This window comes from Rhinichthys klamathensis, unplaced genomic scaffold (assembly GCF_029890125.1).
Source record: "Rhinichthys klamathensis goyatoka isolate OS25496 unplaced genomic scaffold, OSU_Roscu_1.1 h1tg000961l_1, whole genome shotgun sequence".
NCBI lineage: Eukaryota > Metazoa > Chordata > Actinopteri > Cypriniformes > Leuciscidae > Rhinichthys > Rhinichthys klamathensis.
In genome coordinates, this window is record NW_026607279.1 from 218,919 (window position 1) to 234,160 (window position 15,242).

At 39.0% G+C, this 15,242-nt stretch overlaps 1 protein-coding gene across 3 annotated transcripts in view; it reads left to right on the forward strand.

Moving 5' to 3' along the window:
• Positions 1-15,242, forward strand: part of gli2a (GLI family zinc finger 2a) — an 82,747-nt gene that overhangs the window by 45,155 nt on the left and 22,350 nt on the right. Inside the window, exons 1-3 of one of the 3 annotated variants that reach the window (XM_056244332.1) lie at positions 5,178-5,793; positions 9,440-9,642; positions 12,508-12,687. In XM_056244332.1, coding sequence (XP_056100307.1) covers positions 9,561-9,642; positions 12,508-12,687 — 262 coding nt within the window. In that variant the 5' untranslated portion in view covers positions 5,178-5,793; positions 9,440-9,560. Of the gene's footprint in view, positions 1-5,177; positions 5,794-9,439; positions 9,643-12,507; positions 12,688-15,242 lie in introns of those variants that run through there. The other 2 variants (XM_056244330.1, XM_056244331.1) reach the window with 2 other exon arrangements.

Genomic DNA, 15,242 nt, shown 5'->3' on the forward strand with positions numbered 1-15,242 from the left:
CCAGATTTGATAGCAGTACATACTGTGAGTCCAGCGACACCAGAACAATTTATCACAGGATAGAACAGCCCGAGAAAGAGAATTCCTGGCCTCTCTCTTTCTGTGTGCTCTGGCTTCTTTGATTAATGTGACTTGGCCTTGACAGAGGCCCCCTAATTCATCAAGACCTTGATTTAGCTGTACTTTTCATTGTCTGTGCCCAATTCACCTAATTACATGTATTGCACAGCAAATTAAGCACAATGTTATCTTTTGGAGTAGTAGTGGCAAGGGTCTGATTTAGTGATCGGATATAGAATGATTCATGATACATAGGTTTTATGCTCACCCTTAATATATACATCTTTGCCATATGTAAGAGTAGTTGTTAGAGGAACATTTAGGGTGTGTTCACACTTATAGTCCGGTTTGCTTGGTTCGTTTGGTCCGGACCACAAAAAAAAACATTTAGTCCTGGTCCTCTTAGCGTTCACGTTGGCATTTTAGCACTGAACCTAAAGGCATAGGGATATGTTCACAACCTGATTGGTCAGCTTTTATTACGTAGACTTCACTTCAGAACTTAACGAACGTCCAAAAACAATGCTGTGTGCTGGGATAAATGCACTCGTTTTATGTGCATAGCCTACATACTGTATGATGGTATTTTGCCCTGATAAGAACTTGTGAAAGAACTTCCTGTACCGAACTGTAATGGGCAACATCGCGACTCACTTATTCAAAGCGTTCACACTTATTCAAATGAACCGCACTAACTGAGCAATCGCACCAGGGTTCGTTTTAATCTAACCAAACATGCCAAGTGTGAACACACCCTTAGACAAACATTTGCGAAACAAATAAATACAATAAGATCTGTGCATTGGTGGTAGGGATTTTTCAATGTCTCTTTTTGTATGTCACACCAATAGGTAATAGGAGTGAGTCACTGAGTCATTAATTCAACTAATTTGTTCAAACATACTGATTAATTTAATAATAATAATAATTAATTACATTTATATAGCGCTTTTCTCAGCACTCAAAGCGCTTTACATAGAAGGGGGAATCTCCTCAACCACCACCGATGTGCAGCATCCACCTGGATGATGCGACGGCAGCCATATTGCGCCAGAACGCCCACCACACACCAGCTTACTGGTGGAGAGGAGACAGAGTGATGAAGCCAATTGGTATATATATATGGGATTGATTAGGAGGCCATGATGGACAGAGGCCACTGGGCAAATTTGGCCAGGATGCCAGGGTTACACCCCTACTCTTTCGAAAGACATCCTGGGGGTTTAACGTCTCATCCGAAGGACGGTGCTCTTTGACATTATAGTGTCCCCGTCACTATACTGGGGTGTTAGGACCCACACAGACCACAGGGTGAGCGCCCCCTGCTGGCCTCACTAACACCTCTTCCAGCAGCAACCTGGTTTTCTCAGGAGGTCTCCCATCCAGGTACTAACCAGGCTCAGCCCTGCTTAGCTTTACTGGGCAACCAGTCTTGGGCTACAGGGTGATATGGCTGCTGGCTATATGGCTGCTGGCTAATTTAATTAATTCTGATTAATTGATTTGCTCTCTTAAATGATTCATGCAAACACTGATTCATTCCGGGATGCCATTACAGTGTTGCAGCGGTTTTAAGTTACTCAACAATATTAACATCTTCATTTATTGTCATATAACACTGGCAATCGTGATATTTTGGCTTGTGGCCAGCAGTTTAAAATAGTGGTTTGTATCTATTTAGATATGCTGCAGATATGTGATTGCCAAAAAATCTTCCAAAGCAATCAAATCTCTCCACACACACATAAATAGGAATAGTTGACAAGTCTTCCAGATGAATGTCTAAATGTTTGTAGAGTATTTCAACATGTAAACAAAGCAATTAGCATCCAGAATCTAGCTTTCCTTCCCCCAAACCTCAATGACAGCAGAGTGAATGAGAAAAACACATAATTTGCTCAAAATAATTTTTCTTTTGGAAAACAGTTTCAGATTGCAGTGGTATCAAACACCACCCAACATTTTTTTCAAACCAATGAATGTACTAAAAAGAAGTTGTCTAAACTAATAAGTCTTTTTATATAGTGAAGGGAAACTTTGCACATATCTTTTGGTAAATGTGATGGTAGATAATGCATGTTTGTAAGTTTTGGACATACAGTAATACTGCAGAGAAAGAGAGTGACTGGAGAGCATGCATTGAGTTTGGAAAAGGTTCCCACGGCTGCCACAGTGGCAGTTAACTGCAGTCTCTGTGGGATAAGATGTGATTCATCTAAATCATTCAGAGCACCTGACCAGAGATGTGGCATACTGATATTCTCTCTGGAGTCAGCAGGGAATAGGCATATTCTGAATATTTCCACAGAGCCTGTGGAATGAAATAACGCATATTGTCAAAATATGAGCATTTATGAAGTTTACAGAAGCATTATATATATATATTAGCCTGACTTCGTCATACTCATATTCTAGTCAGAATGTGAGTCTGATACTGCTCCATAGGGCTTTGATTATGAGGCGTGTCTTAACCGAACCAGGAAAAAAAAAAACTCTGCACTCAATTGGATAGACCTACAACCAATCAGAGCAACGCAGTAAGTGTTTTTTTATGAGCTACGCAAATTGTCAATAGAACTCAACTACACGCACGCTGGAAGAAGTAGTAAAATAATATGTTGCTTCTTTTACTTGGTCCTCAATGACTGCGACCAAAGGAGAAACCACAACGACCACAGGGTTTTCATTGCGTCCCATCTTCTTAGCGACCATCGGAGCCAGCTGATAAAATAAACTTTTGCCGAATCCCGTAGGAAGGACGGCAAACACATCTTTCCGATAGACAAATGCCTTGATTGCAGTTCTCTGTTCGTCTTTTAAAGTTAATGCGCTGTCGATTTCTTTTACAACAGACGCAATAGCGGAATCTATACATCTCAATTCTCCAGCTGCAGTCATCTCTGAGGGAAACCAGTTCAACCCAAGCGCTCTTTGATAACGTGATGATTACGTAACTGCAGATCATCTGTCCATCATCGTATAAAGCCCGCCCTGGCAATTTGATTGGCCCGACTAATTCTGAACCGATCATAATTACTCCTCAATGGATCGAGTCTAGACCGAACTTCCCGACCAAAAAATGTTGTGGGCGGGGTTCGGGCTGGCATCCAGGCTATATATATATATATATATATATATATATATATAAACTTAAAACCATAATCTTTGTTGCCAATATACTTGTCATGACCGTTTCAAGTTACTTATCAAGTCGGTGGTTTTTGCAAAGGTTTTCTACAGCAGTTAGGTCACGAGGAACATTGCTATTGACTGCAGTAAGATGGTAACAGTACCTTCACGTTATTATTGCATCTTTTTTTGCGTGTGGTAATAGAGACACTAAAAAGAATGTCAAATGGAGACAGTTATTGTGTTTTGTTACTATGGGCTGGTACCACCCATGGTGCTACGATGGAAGACTGCTAAAAATGACAGGTAGCTATTAAGAAGAAGCTCTCTAAATGCACCATGACATACCCTGTCTATGACTAAGGTCTCCTCAACTGTTCAAGTACCATCTTGTCAGAGAGAGGGCGTAACAACAAGACCTTGGCTATCATTCTTGTCAGTAGGGGCCCACTTTTTCTTATCCCCTGACAGGTAAAGTTGTAAATAATGGCTTATTGAGGGTTCAAACACCCAGAGCAGTTTTCCTGATTTATTAATGCGTTGACATGTTGTCTTGTCGATTTTGACTGTCTGGCGAACATTGAGAAATGTGGGAATGTACCCAAAACTGGGTTAATATGTGTTTATGTATATTTAAGCGTTGTCTCTCACTGTTGTTGACATACTTTCTCATAGTAGTTCAATTATTGTAGGCAAGACTTCAAAACCACTGTAAATATTACTCCAAATCTTTAATTATGTGCCAATAAGGCTGAGAATTCATAATGACATTATGCTTAAAGCTGCAGTAGGGAGTTTTGAGAAAACGTTGACTTAGCCTAAAAATTTGAACAAGCACAACTTACAGGTCCCACCCCCTTGCTCTCTGCTGCGCTACAGCCCTCCCTCCACAGCTCGTCCTCCACAGCGGAGCCTGTCATGAACGCGCAGGCTAGTAAACAGGCCCACCGATGACGGTGGATAAAAAGTTATATGGCACATTCACTAATAGGGACTAAACGTCAACAATATGCTTTACATTGACTATGGCCTGCCCATACTTTGACTACAAACTTGGTCCTCAAATCATTATGTATTTTGCAATAGCCTACATGTAACTTTATAACGTTGCTCTCTTTCTATAAGTTATAAATAGCTAGTAAGATAGCGTTAATATAACGGTAACTAACGTTAGAGTATGTAAGTAATTATTCTAGCGATATATAATGCTAGATAAGGTGTGCTAGTACATTATTTCAGCAACATGACAAGCCAGTGAATTAGCAGGTTTCAATTGTTGCTTAGCAGAGTGCGTGACATTTTATCTACATGTTATGCGGCTAGAGTTTTGACACCGAGTCAATGGGCTCTGTGTAATTCTTTCTTTTTCGCTTGTTTATCGTCGTCAGTCTTTTTCCTTTTACCTCTTTGTTTTATGAGCAGGTGTCACTCGAGAATTGGCAGTTTAGGTTGTTTCTCCGTCATAAGCACAGCTGCAGCTCGCCGGCAATCTTGAGTTTGAACGACGGCTCGCGCTCCGGCGCTCGCGCTGTGCAAGAGAGGGGATCAGCGCGTACACGAGCGTGATTGACAGTGCTAAGACACTCCTCCTGGCTCTGATTGGTTGTTTCTGACCGGGAGCGTGTATTTCTTGCAAATGGCAATAGGACCACTGGGAGGAGCCAGAGGAGCTTGATTTTTACACAGATTATCTGTCTCATATTCTACTGTCAGGACATAATGACAGTTTTGGCAAATACATGTTTTCAAAAGTTACCTACAGGAGCTTTAAAGTCAGCATGAAATCAAAATTAATCCTGTTTACTTTTTTAATGCACATTGCTGGACTTCTTGTGCATGATTTGAGGGTTGCAATTGGTGTTTCACGTGGCTTTAAGCTTTAGTCGGGGGTTTTAAATGTAAAAAACATTGTGTAAAGAATCAGTACATTAAGAAAGAATACTCTGTCTCCTACTAACAACTTACATTTGTCAATGTAAAGAAGGCGATTTCTGTCAAGCTGTCTTCTGCATCAAATATATTTGTGTGTTTTTAATTAACCATTTTAATTGACATCTTTTGATGTTCAGTTTGGGACACTGAAACCAATGGTCACAATATTTACAATACAACCATCATGACATTTTCTGTGGTGATGCCATCTGTTTGCATACTGTTGTCAGTGGTCAAGATGACAACCAACACGTGCTTATGGCCACATGCAGATAACACGCCTTTGCTGGCAGTTTGTAAAATCATAGCACTATTGCAGGCGAATATTAATTTTGAGCATTTGCTTCACCCCCACCCCCCTCTACAAATGGGGGGAGGGTTTGGTGGTTTGTGTATGGCGAGTCTGTTTTCTTTCAGCTCCTCAAGAACAGAGACGTCTTTATGGCTATCCTTTCAAGGAGGCTTATGGCAGAAAGTTGGCAACAGGACAAGCCTGGTAGTCTGCAGGCGTTTACTGGAAACTGAGCACGACTCCGGCTGGGTGCAGGTTGGCCTCCGAACAGAGATGGTATAAATGAGAGACTGAGATGAAGCCAGACTGTGCCAAGCATAATGCATCTGATACCTGCCATTCAGATAGTCACTGTAGGCCTTGCTCGCATCTCATTAAAGGTACAAAAAACGGTTTATCCCTTTTTGAAAAATGCATGTATTAAAGCAATGGTTTCAAATTCTGTCATCATTTACTCACCCTCATGTCATTTTAAACCTGTAGTCTTTCTTCAGGTCAACGCAGAAGGAGATGTTAAGCAGAATGTTCACACTGCTGCATACAATGAAAGTGAATTGTAATCGGGGCCTGTCAAGCTACAAAAATACATCATAAGTGCAATAACGTCTTATAAAGTCATAGATTAGCTTTGTGTGATAAACAGACCAAAATTCAAGTTATTTACTGAAGTTAATTCCTCCCCTCGGTTCTCAAATGTTGTTTGTGCAATCTGAATATACACACATGCATCATAATCAATTACTAACCACACAATAACCAATGGCGTTTGGCATCATCAACATCAAATCTACTGTTACATGTCTTGATGTCATATTGGGAGATTTTTGAAAGAAGTCCCCCTGTGTTGAAAATCTAGCTTTTAATGTTGTTTATATGTCTATGTGGTGTTTTTAATGTTTAAGACAAACCATGTGCAAATTCATGTCAACACCATTGCTGAGTCTCAAAAACGCGGTTTGAAATCGCCGGTGTTTCTGACGTCACAAACTACCTTGTAACCAATCACGTCAATGTGTGATCGTCAACGAGTGGATCTCTGAGCTAGTGTGATTGGGTGGAGGCAGGGCTAATTTGCATATTCATAGAACCTCGTATACTATAAATATGTCATTTTGGTGATCAAAGATTAGTTTTAAGGGATAAAATGATTGACTACAGTGGGGCTTTAAATAATTAGCTAATTGCATTTCAGTTTGTTCCTCACCAGAAATGTTTTAATATAATCATTTTACATGTTTGGCCCTGTTTACACCTGTTTACCCTGAATGGCCCTGGTATTAAGATGTGTTTTGGTCGATCAGATCACATTTAGACAACACTAAATAAATACAGGTGTAAACGGGGTCTAAAACGTTTTGAGCTTGTCCACTTTCGACCACTTCCAGAGGTAGTTGAACCTCTGGAAACAGGGCCTATGATACTTTTAAAGTGCTTTTGGTCATTTTTTGCAACTTGACAGGCCATGGTCACCATTCACTTTCATTGTATGCAAAAGAGCAGGACTGAACTTTCTCCTTGGTTTTGAAAAACATGACAGTGAGTAGATGATGACAGAACTGTTACTTAAAAGATTTGGCACATAACTAAATGCATTTTGATGGAGGCAATCTGTAATCCTCTTCATTCACATGTCAAACAATTGTAAACAACGCACACTTTCATAAAAGAAACATTCCCCTTTCATTTAGGCAAAGGCTTTTTTTTTTCTCCCCCATTGAGTATGGTCTAATTTTCCTCGATACAAAATGAATGTGTAGCTATAGTTGTAGCCTGCTTGCCATCAAATCCCCAGAAGAACCGACCATCCCCCCATAATTTCCAGCCCGAGCGCAGAACACACCCTTGTGGAACGCAGGCTCTAATTCATACGCATGGTCATTTCCTCTCCCAGTGGAAAGTGAAGTAGTATGGGGACATAGACAGGTCTGCTTTATTTAACACTGTCTGACATTACCTCTGTGTTCAAGAACGCTCCATTTAGGGACTCAACTGTTACAGAGCTCTCTCGAATACTTAATTCTGATTGGTCAAACACAGCATTAGCCAGTCAGAATCAGTTTGACATTAGGTTCCAGATCATATAATTGGGTTTATTTTGAAATAATGACCAGCTGTTTGTTTTTTTTTCTTTCATGACCTTCCTGTATCTCAAACAGTAGATGATGGCAGTATATCAACGGCAAGATTATGGGTTGCACTTTGAATAAAAGTTTTTGCCAAATACGTAAATGTAAATGTGGGACATCAGGTTCTGATCTTGCTCTCGTCCAAGTGTTTAACCACAGTATACTAATATGTCATCAAGGGAACCACACGCAAACATCTCTTCAAAGTCCTCTTGCTACTGAAGATCAGAGATGTGTGCTCTACTTTCAGGAAATGTAAGAGTTGCAGCTGCCTCCTGGCTGGTGTTCTTTGGACGGGCATGATATACCTGCCAAGACGTGACACATTTATATCCTCACCTTGACCTGTGGGCTATCTGTGAACTTCTGCCCCATTATCTTGTTCTACACATCAGCCTCTTCAAACAGTGACTGAGAAATGGGGAGGGAGTATTAAGCAGTATCATCATAACACTTCAGGCGTGTGTCTTCAGAGGCATCAATCCCACGCAAACATTACAACCAACCATGTACTACAGCTCTCTCAGTTTCGACTTGTTCAATACCTCAGTCGTAAAGGGAGGAGTAGCTTGTCTATGTTTGGGAGTTGTGAAAAAAATATATATATATGAACAGTTTGACAGTAAAGGTCTGAATCCCAAACCCTAGGTCTGAAGCCCAAGACCCTTTTTGACCCAATTGGTGCTTTCAGATGTTACATCTGGACCTGGAGCATTTTTGAAGCCCAAAGTGGGCTGAGCCGGCCGTCGCTCCCAGATAATTGAAAATGGGCAAAAAGGTGGGATTAGCTGAGGTGACTTGATGGCAAACAGACCGCAGACAAATGGCTAGTAGTGACAACAGTGCAATCCACCTGTCACTCAAGTGGCCCTGCCCTTAATTATGCATAACTTTAAGGCTTAATATAATTTTTAAAAAGTTATAAAAAAATAAATCACCTCCCTCATAGTTGTCATGAAGGGCAAAATTAGCTATATAGACCAAAACCACTTTTTGTACCAGGCTGTAAGTAAACATTTTTTTTTTCTGCTGTAAAGTTGGGCATATTTACATTGGGGTCTAGGGGATTGACTTTCTTCTGGAGCCTGTCTCTTGTGGCCAGTCAATGAATTGCAGTTTAAGTCACTTCCGTGTTGGATTCAAGAGAGAGATCTGAAGGTTGCCGCTTGGTATATACATATCTTTTTTTAATATATATATATATATATATATATTTAAATCTTGAAACATCATAATAACATTACAACAAGAAAAACAACAATTTGTCAATAAGGTAAAAAAAATAAACTGTTAGTTAGGTCAGCTCTATAATTGAAGATATGTTTTCTGATTTAAAAAAAAAAATCTGAATATTTATAATTTTGCTTCTCAGGTAAACTTTTGAGAATGTTTAGACATTTTGAATGGAAGGCAAGACAACGTTTTAAAGTCTAGATTGTTGAATAACACTGTTTATGAACCATTTTATTTATTTACTTTACTTTAATATGCAACATAATTCAAAGTGAAACTGGATATTCAAGGAGAGATTTAATTGTATCCATCAGAAATGTGTTGAATTGTGAAAAGTGAGTGTTACATACCAGAAGAGAGCCAGATGGATTTGTGATGTCATCTAAAAGTCAATGAATCCTGCACCATAAAATAAGGAATATGCATTAAGGAAGTAAATGGTAATTTCCTGATGAGTTCCGAGCTTGTTTTAAGTGAAATAATTAAGGTCCGTCACTGACACAGTGATTAAAGATAGGGATGGTAAAAAGTATTTTTACGTGACCTTAAGACATGGATTTGCACAGAGGTTTCCTAATTACTCTACACTTAAGCACTTAAACTATGTGGCACCCTGTCTTTGTGTAAGAAACTAACTGCGGTCTTCTTTTTCTTTGTCTTTTGCTAGACCTCATGGATTAGCTGGCAGTCCAGTTATCTCTGATATCTCTCTCATCCGACTATCGCCTCACGCTGCGACTACCGGAGAATCCCCCTTCAACCCACCACACCCGTATGTCAACCCACACATGGAGCACTACCTGCGCTCAGTCCACAGCAGCCCCACTCTCTCCATGATCTCCGCAGCACGAGGACTGAGCCCTGCTGACGGTGAGTGTCATATTGTTCTCCATGTACCAGTGTGTTGTTGTCGTCGCTGACAAATACACTACCGTTCAGTAAGAAATTAATACTTTTATTCAGCAAGGACACTTTAAATTGATCAAAAGAGACATAGATTTGTATATTGTTACAAAAGATTCCTATTCCACATAGATCCTGCTCTTTTGAACTTACTGTTCATCAAAAAATCCGGATTTTTCTTTTTTATTTATGGCTTCCACAAAAATATTAAGCAGCACAACTGTTTTCAACATTGATAATAATAACGAATGTTTCTTGAGCAGCACATCATCATATTAGAATTATTTCTGAAGGATAATGTGACACTGAAAACTGAAGTAATGAAATTTAGCTTCGATGTCATAGGAATAAGTTGCATATTAAAATAGTAAACCGTTCTTTTAAATTGCAATAATATTTCACAATATTACTGTTTTTATCCCCACAAAAAATGCAGCCTTGTTATGTTTAGCATAAGAGATTTCTTTCAGAAACATCTTTCCAACCCCAAACTTTTGAACAGTACTGTAAGGTCAGCTGTAAATTCAAATATTCATTTACTCACCCTCATGTATTTCTATATTCATATGACTTTCTTTCTTTTGTTAAAAACAAAAAAAGATGTTTCGCAAAATGTTCACATTGCTTGTTTCTGTACAATGGAAGTGAATTGTGACCAAGCTTCAAAAATGATTAAAACCACCATAAAAGTAATGTGATTCATGTGCTGTAATTCATGTAGTCTGAAACCATATGATAATATTGTGTGAGGAAAGACCGTAACGAAGCACATTTACAATACTTCTATTGTGATTTTTATTTTTATGTTTTGTGCACTTGACAGCCCCTGGGAAACATTCACTTTCATTTTGTGAACATCCTGTCTAACATCTTATTTTGTGCTTAAAAAAGAAAGAAAGTCCCCCAGGTACATTATCTTCACTTTAAACATTAAAAAGTCTAACAGGTTTGGAATGATATTTGTGTGTGTGTGTGTGTGTGTGTGTGTGTGTGTGTGTGTGTGTGTGTGTGTGTGTGTGTGTGTGTGTGTGTGTGTGTGTGTGTGCGTGCTAATATGTGCCAGTAAAAATCCAAGAGCACCTTCAAATCACCCATTGTACCACCTAAAAATGGATTGTATGTCTAGGAGGAAGAATACAAATATTGGTTAAGGAGGAAAGAAGCTAATGGTTCTGCTCCTCCACAAACTCAAAGACCCCAGACGCTGTCTACCATTGTTTATCTCCTTTATTGTGTCAATGACTTGGACATTTGGAATGCTAAAAACATTACTGCAGACCTGCTCTTACATGGCATGTTAGCCTGAATTTGCAAATAGATAGCCTAATATTGAGAAAGAAACAATTTCCCAGACATTATCTCCCTTGCCAAAAAACATGGTCCTCTCAGCCCTGTTACTATAACAGGTTGGGACGAGCACCCCAAACCAGAGATAAGTCACCAAGCACATTCTCCTTCCAGTAATGGGTTTGCTTTCACACTTAAATAAGCAATGTGGAAAAGATTGTGTTGGTGATTAAATGGTGGCAGAGATAATGGAAGGAATTGAGCTTGAATGGATCCAAATAAAACCTAAAAAGCCTTTTTTGACGTTCTCGTATACACCGTGTTCCCAACAGTCCACCTACACTTTAAAAGGTCTCGCATAAAAGAATTACAGGTGATTAATTCAATGATTTGCATAAAATACCACACTAATCCTAGTCTAAATTGGATTTTTTTTTTAGCTCTACATCCATTGTGTCCGCACATTATACAGTCAACTAACTTTGAGACAGAGCTTCAGGCTTGCAGAAGTCAATCATATTCTCTGTTTAACAGACGGTCCTTAAAGAATTGCTGATTAAGATCACTGAAGATGTCCCGAGCCCCAGAGCGGTGTTCTGACTGCTGATCTGCCTTCATTGGTCCACTGCCTCAGGGCTTTTTTAGCCCCAGCCTCTGCTGCACCCCTCCTTACACCGTTTCTGAGCCCCTCTAGGGACGCAGTTATACGATCCGGCGAGCGTGGAGAAAATAAACGGCCTTGTTCTGCCATGAATCCAGCACAAACACACGCCTGTTCTTTTTTAACCTCGCTGGGGCCTAATTGTTCCTGATAGAGCTGTTATGGTATGAATGGCCAAGCAAGCAAGAATGGGGTGGAACCCTCCCCCATCCTGAGCGTCCCATAACTTAAGCAGCATGGGCGTGAATTGCTGTTATTTCTTCGTCGTAGGCGAGTGTTACGGAAATAACGTAGGAGGCACTAATGGTTATCTGACCTCAGCAGACAGAAAAATAAATATATCACTTGCATGTATTGCCTTTGACACCTTTAGATTAGCGTTTACTATGTGCAGGTGTTAAAGTTTTGGCAAGAGGCTTAAGGGGAAGGGGAGAGCAAAGTAATCTGTGCCACTTTTTACTTTTAGCTATATTTCAAGATGTCTACTATAAACTATATATTAAATAGAAAACCGTTATTTTAAATTGCAGTTTTTACTGAATTTTTTTGATCGATTAAATACAGACAAATTTTTACTTTCAATGTTATTAAACAGTTCATTACTCAGCATTTGTAATATTTAATATTTGAAGGCAAAGCTTACTATCAATATTAGTAAAGCTACTGGCACAACTTGCCCCAAATCATCTGGTACACAAAAGGCTTCATTGAATAATTCATGGCTAGATAATTTACAATTTGTGTTTTTAGAATTAAAAACCATGTACATCTCTCATAAGCAGCGGTATACTGTATTTAAATACTGTATAAGGTCATGTGACAAACATTGTGCAGGGGAATGTGTTTGTGTGACTCCTGAAATACTAAACGCTTCTCTGTCTTAGCAGTGACCCATGAACACCTGAAGGAGCGGAGCTTGTTTGGCCTGCCCCCTCCCCCCCCTGGGGCCAACCCCTCAGAGTACTATCACCTCATCACCAGTCACCGCAGCCCTTACGGAGACCTGCTCATGCAGACGGGGGCCGCGGCTGCTCATCTCCCTGACTACATGAGCCCAGTGGACAGTGAGTTATTCTCCACTAGTACAGCACTAACCGATATACTATCACCTTAAAGGGGTGGTTCATTTCATTTTTCTAACTTTAGTTAGTGTGTAATGTTGCTGTTTGAGCATAAACAACATCTGCAAAGTTACGAAGCTCAAAGTTTCTTTTTAAGGACTACAACAAACGGCTGGTAGGGACCACACAACATTCTTCCCGGGTTAGTGACATCATGAACCCTACAATTTACATAAACCCGCCTTAAAGATTATCATGACAGAATATGCTAATCAATGACTAGAAGATAACTACACATAAGCTACATAAATTCATCAACTAACCATTCAGAAATGTTGTCTACATGTTGTCACTTCTTCTTGAGTCTCTCCATCTTTTATCGACTCCGGTTTGAACATAAAAGGCTAAAAGTGTTTGAAATTCTCAGTGCATGTCTGTGTGAGGTAATCATAGCTGCTAACACAGGAGCTCCTGAAGCTCCGCCCTCTGGAGCAGCAGCTCATTTGCATTTAAAGGGACACACACAAAAACTGTGTTTTTGCTCACCCTCAAAAAGTAACAATTTTAACATGCTATATAAAAATATCTGTGGGGTAGTTTGAGCTAAAACTTCACATGCATACATCAAAGACTTATTTTGCATCTTGTGAAAAGGGCATTATACAACCCCTTTAAGGAATTTGTGCTGCAATACTTTGTTTCATGTAAAGAGAGATATAAGTAAGCATTGGGTTCCCATGGGTGCAACTTAAAAAAGTCGCAAATGTGACAAAATATACATTTGTGACAATAATGTCAGATCTAATATTAGATTGAAAGAATGAAAACTTTGTCAATTTGTGGCCTTGTCAGATTTCATCTGATTAGCAGTCATCAGTTTATATTAATTCAACTAATTAATGCAAGGCTTATTCCAATATCTATTATAGCGAGTCTGAGCCTATCTGATTACCAACTCATGCATCTTTAACTGCATGTTGCCATATAAACAGCATGTTTTTTACACTGTAAATTATATTCTAATATTTTAACAATTAAAATAAGTAAGGTAAAAATGCAATTGCAGTTTTGTAAAATAAACAAAAAAATCATTTGGCTCCTAAAAGTAAAAATTTATGAGCCACTGTCTCCCGAAGGGCTCGTTTTTATTTATTTATTTGGACCCCTGCTTCTCCAAGAGTGTAAACACTGTGGCTTTGTGGTGCTTTCAAAATATTGTTCTAAGGTTTAAATGGGCAGATATATCATTTTATAACTCAACCAATGGTGTTTTGACTTCCTGTATATCTAGCAGGACAAACAGGGGGAGTATGGAAAACCTGTTTGGAGATAATCTTTATTTTTCCAATTCTGTTTAATGCCACTATTAGCGCTGAAACTTTAGACATCTTCACAAAACAAAAACAGTCTTACTTACAGGACCAAAATTAGATGCAATCAGTACCAGTGTTATTTTAGTATCATTGATATACTATTATAGAATTTTTTTTACATTTTTTTTTATTCAGGTATTAGTAATTTTGTTGTGCGTTTTTGTCATTTTTTAAAATGTCTATATAATCTAGAAAATAAATCAATAAAAATGTATTAATAAAAACTATAAAGTTTTATTTTAATACTTCAAGTTAGACTAAACAAAAATGGAAAAAAAATTGCCTTGGCAACTAGCTGAAATAAAATAAGTTTAAGGTTTTTTTTTGTTGTTTTTTTTGTTGTTTTTTTTCAGTCAACATTTAATTTCTTTTATTTTAATTAACAAAAAAAAATTTTTTAATGGTTTTAAGGTTTAGTTAACGATTATAACCCTGCCCAGAACGAATAGCTAACTAATTTGCTACACTCTGCAAAAAATTGTGTAAAAAATAATAGACTAGAAGCTTTCCACATCAAAGAATAAGTCTTTCGATCTTCACCTGTGTATAAAACATGACTCACGCGGCAATCGGCTGTAAACATGAGCCATCTCAACAATTTACGAGGCGTTTCTGTTACGGCCTCTAATTCAGATTGGGCTGCAGGTGTGATGTGTTATTATAAGTAACATTCGACTTCCCTCCAACATTACCTTAAAAGGGAAATACAGTGTTTGGAGGAGACATATTTTTTTGCTGTGGCTGTAATGCCAGGTCTTTCATCTCTGCTCTTTGTTTTCAAGGATGTGTTATGGCAGCTATGTACCCCCTTCTGCTTCTTTGTAATGTGATCCAATTAGTCATGTAATGGACGGGTGTATGTTCTTGATCTTGTAAGGTACTGATTACTCCTGGCTAAATAATGTACCATTGTTAAAAGATGCCCAGAGGATCACGATTGCATGTCGTTGCGTAATCTTTAGGGGTGAACCAGGGCGAGTAGGTTGCAGGTCTCACGGTGCCAAGCAGGTTTTCGGCTCTCATCCAGAGTTTAGGGGAAAAAATACAGTGTTGTGAATGGGTAACTCTGTGAGAGAGGATGAGGGGGAAGTCAGTGTAGGGTGTCTGCTCAGGAAACTTGCGATTGTAAATAATCAAGCTGGCACGCACTCTTGCCTTGATCCAGTCCAGCCACCCACAGTAACT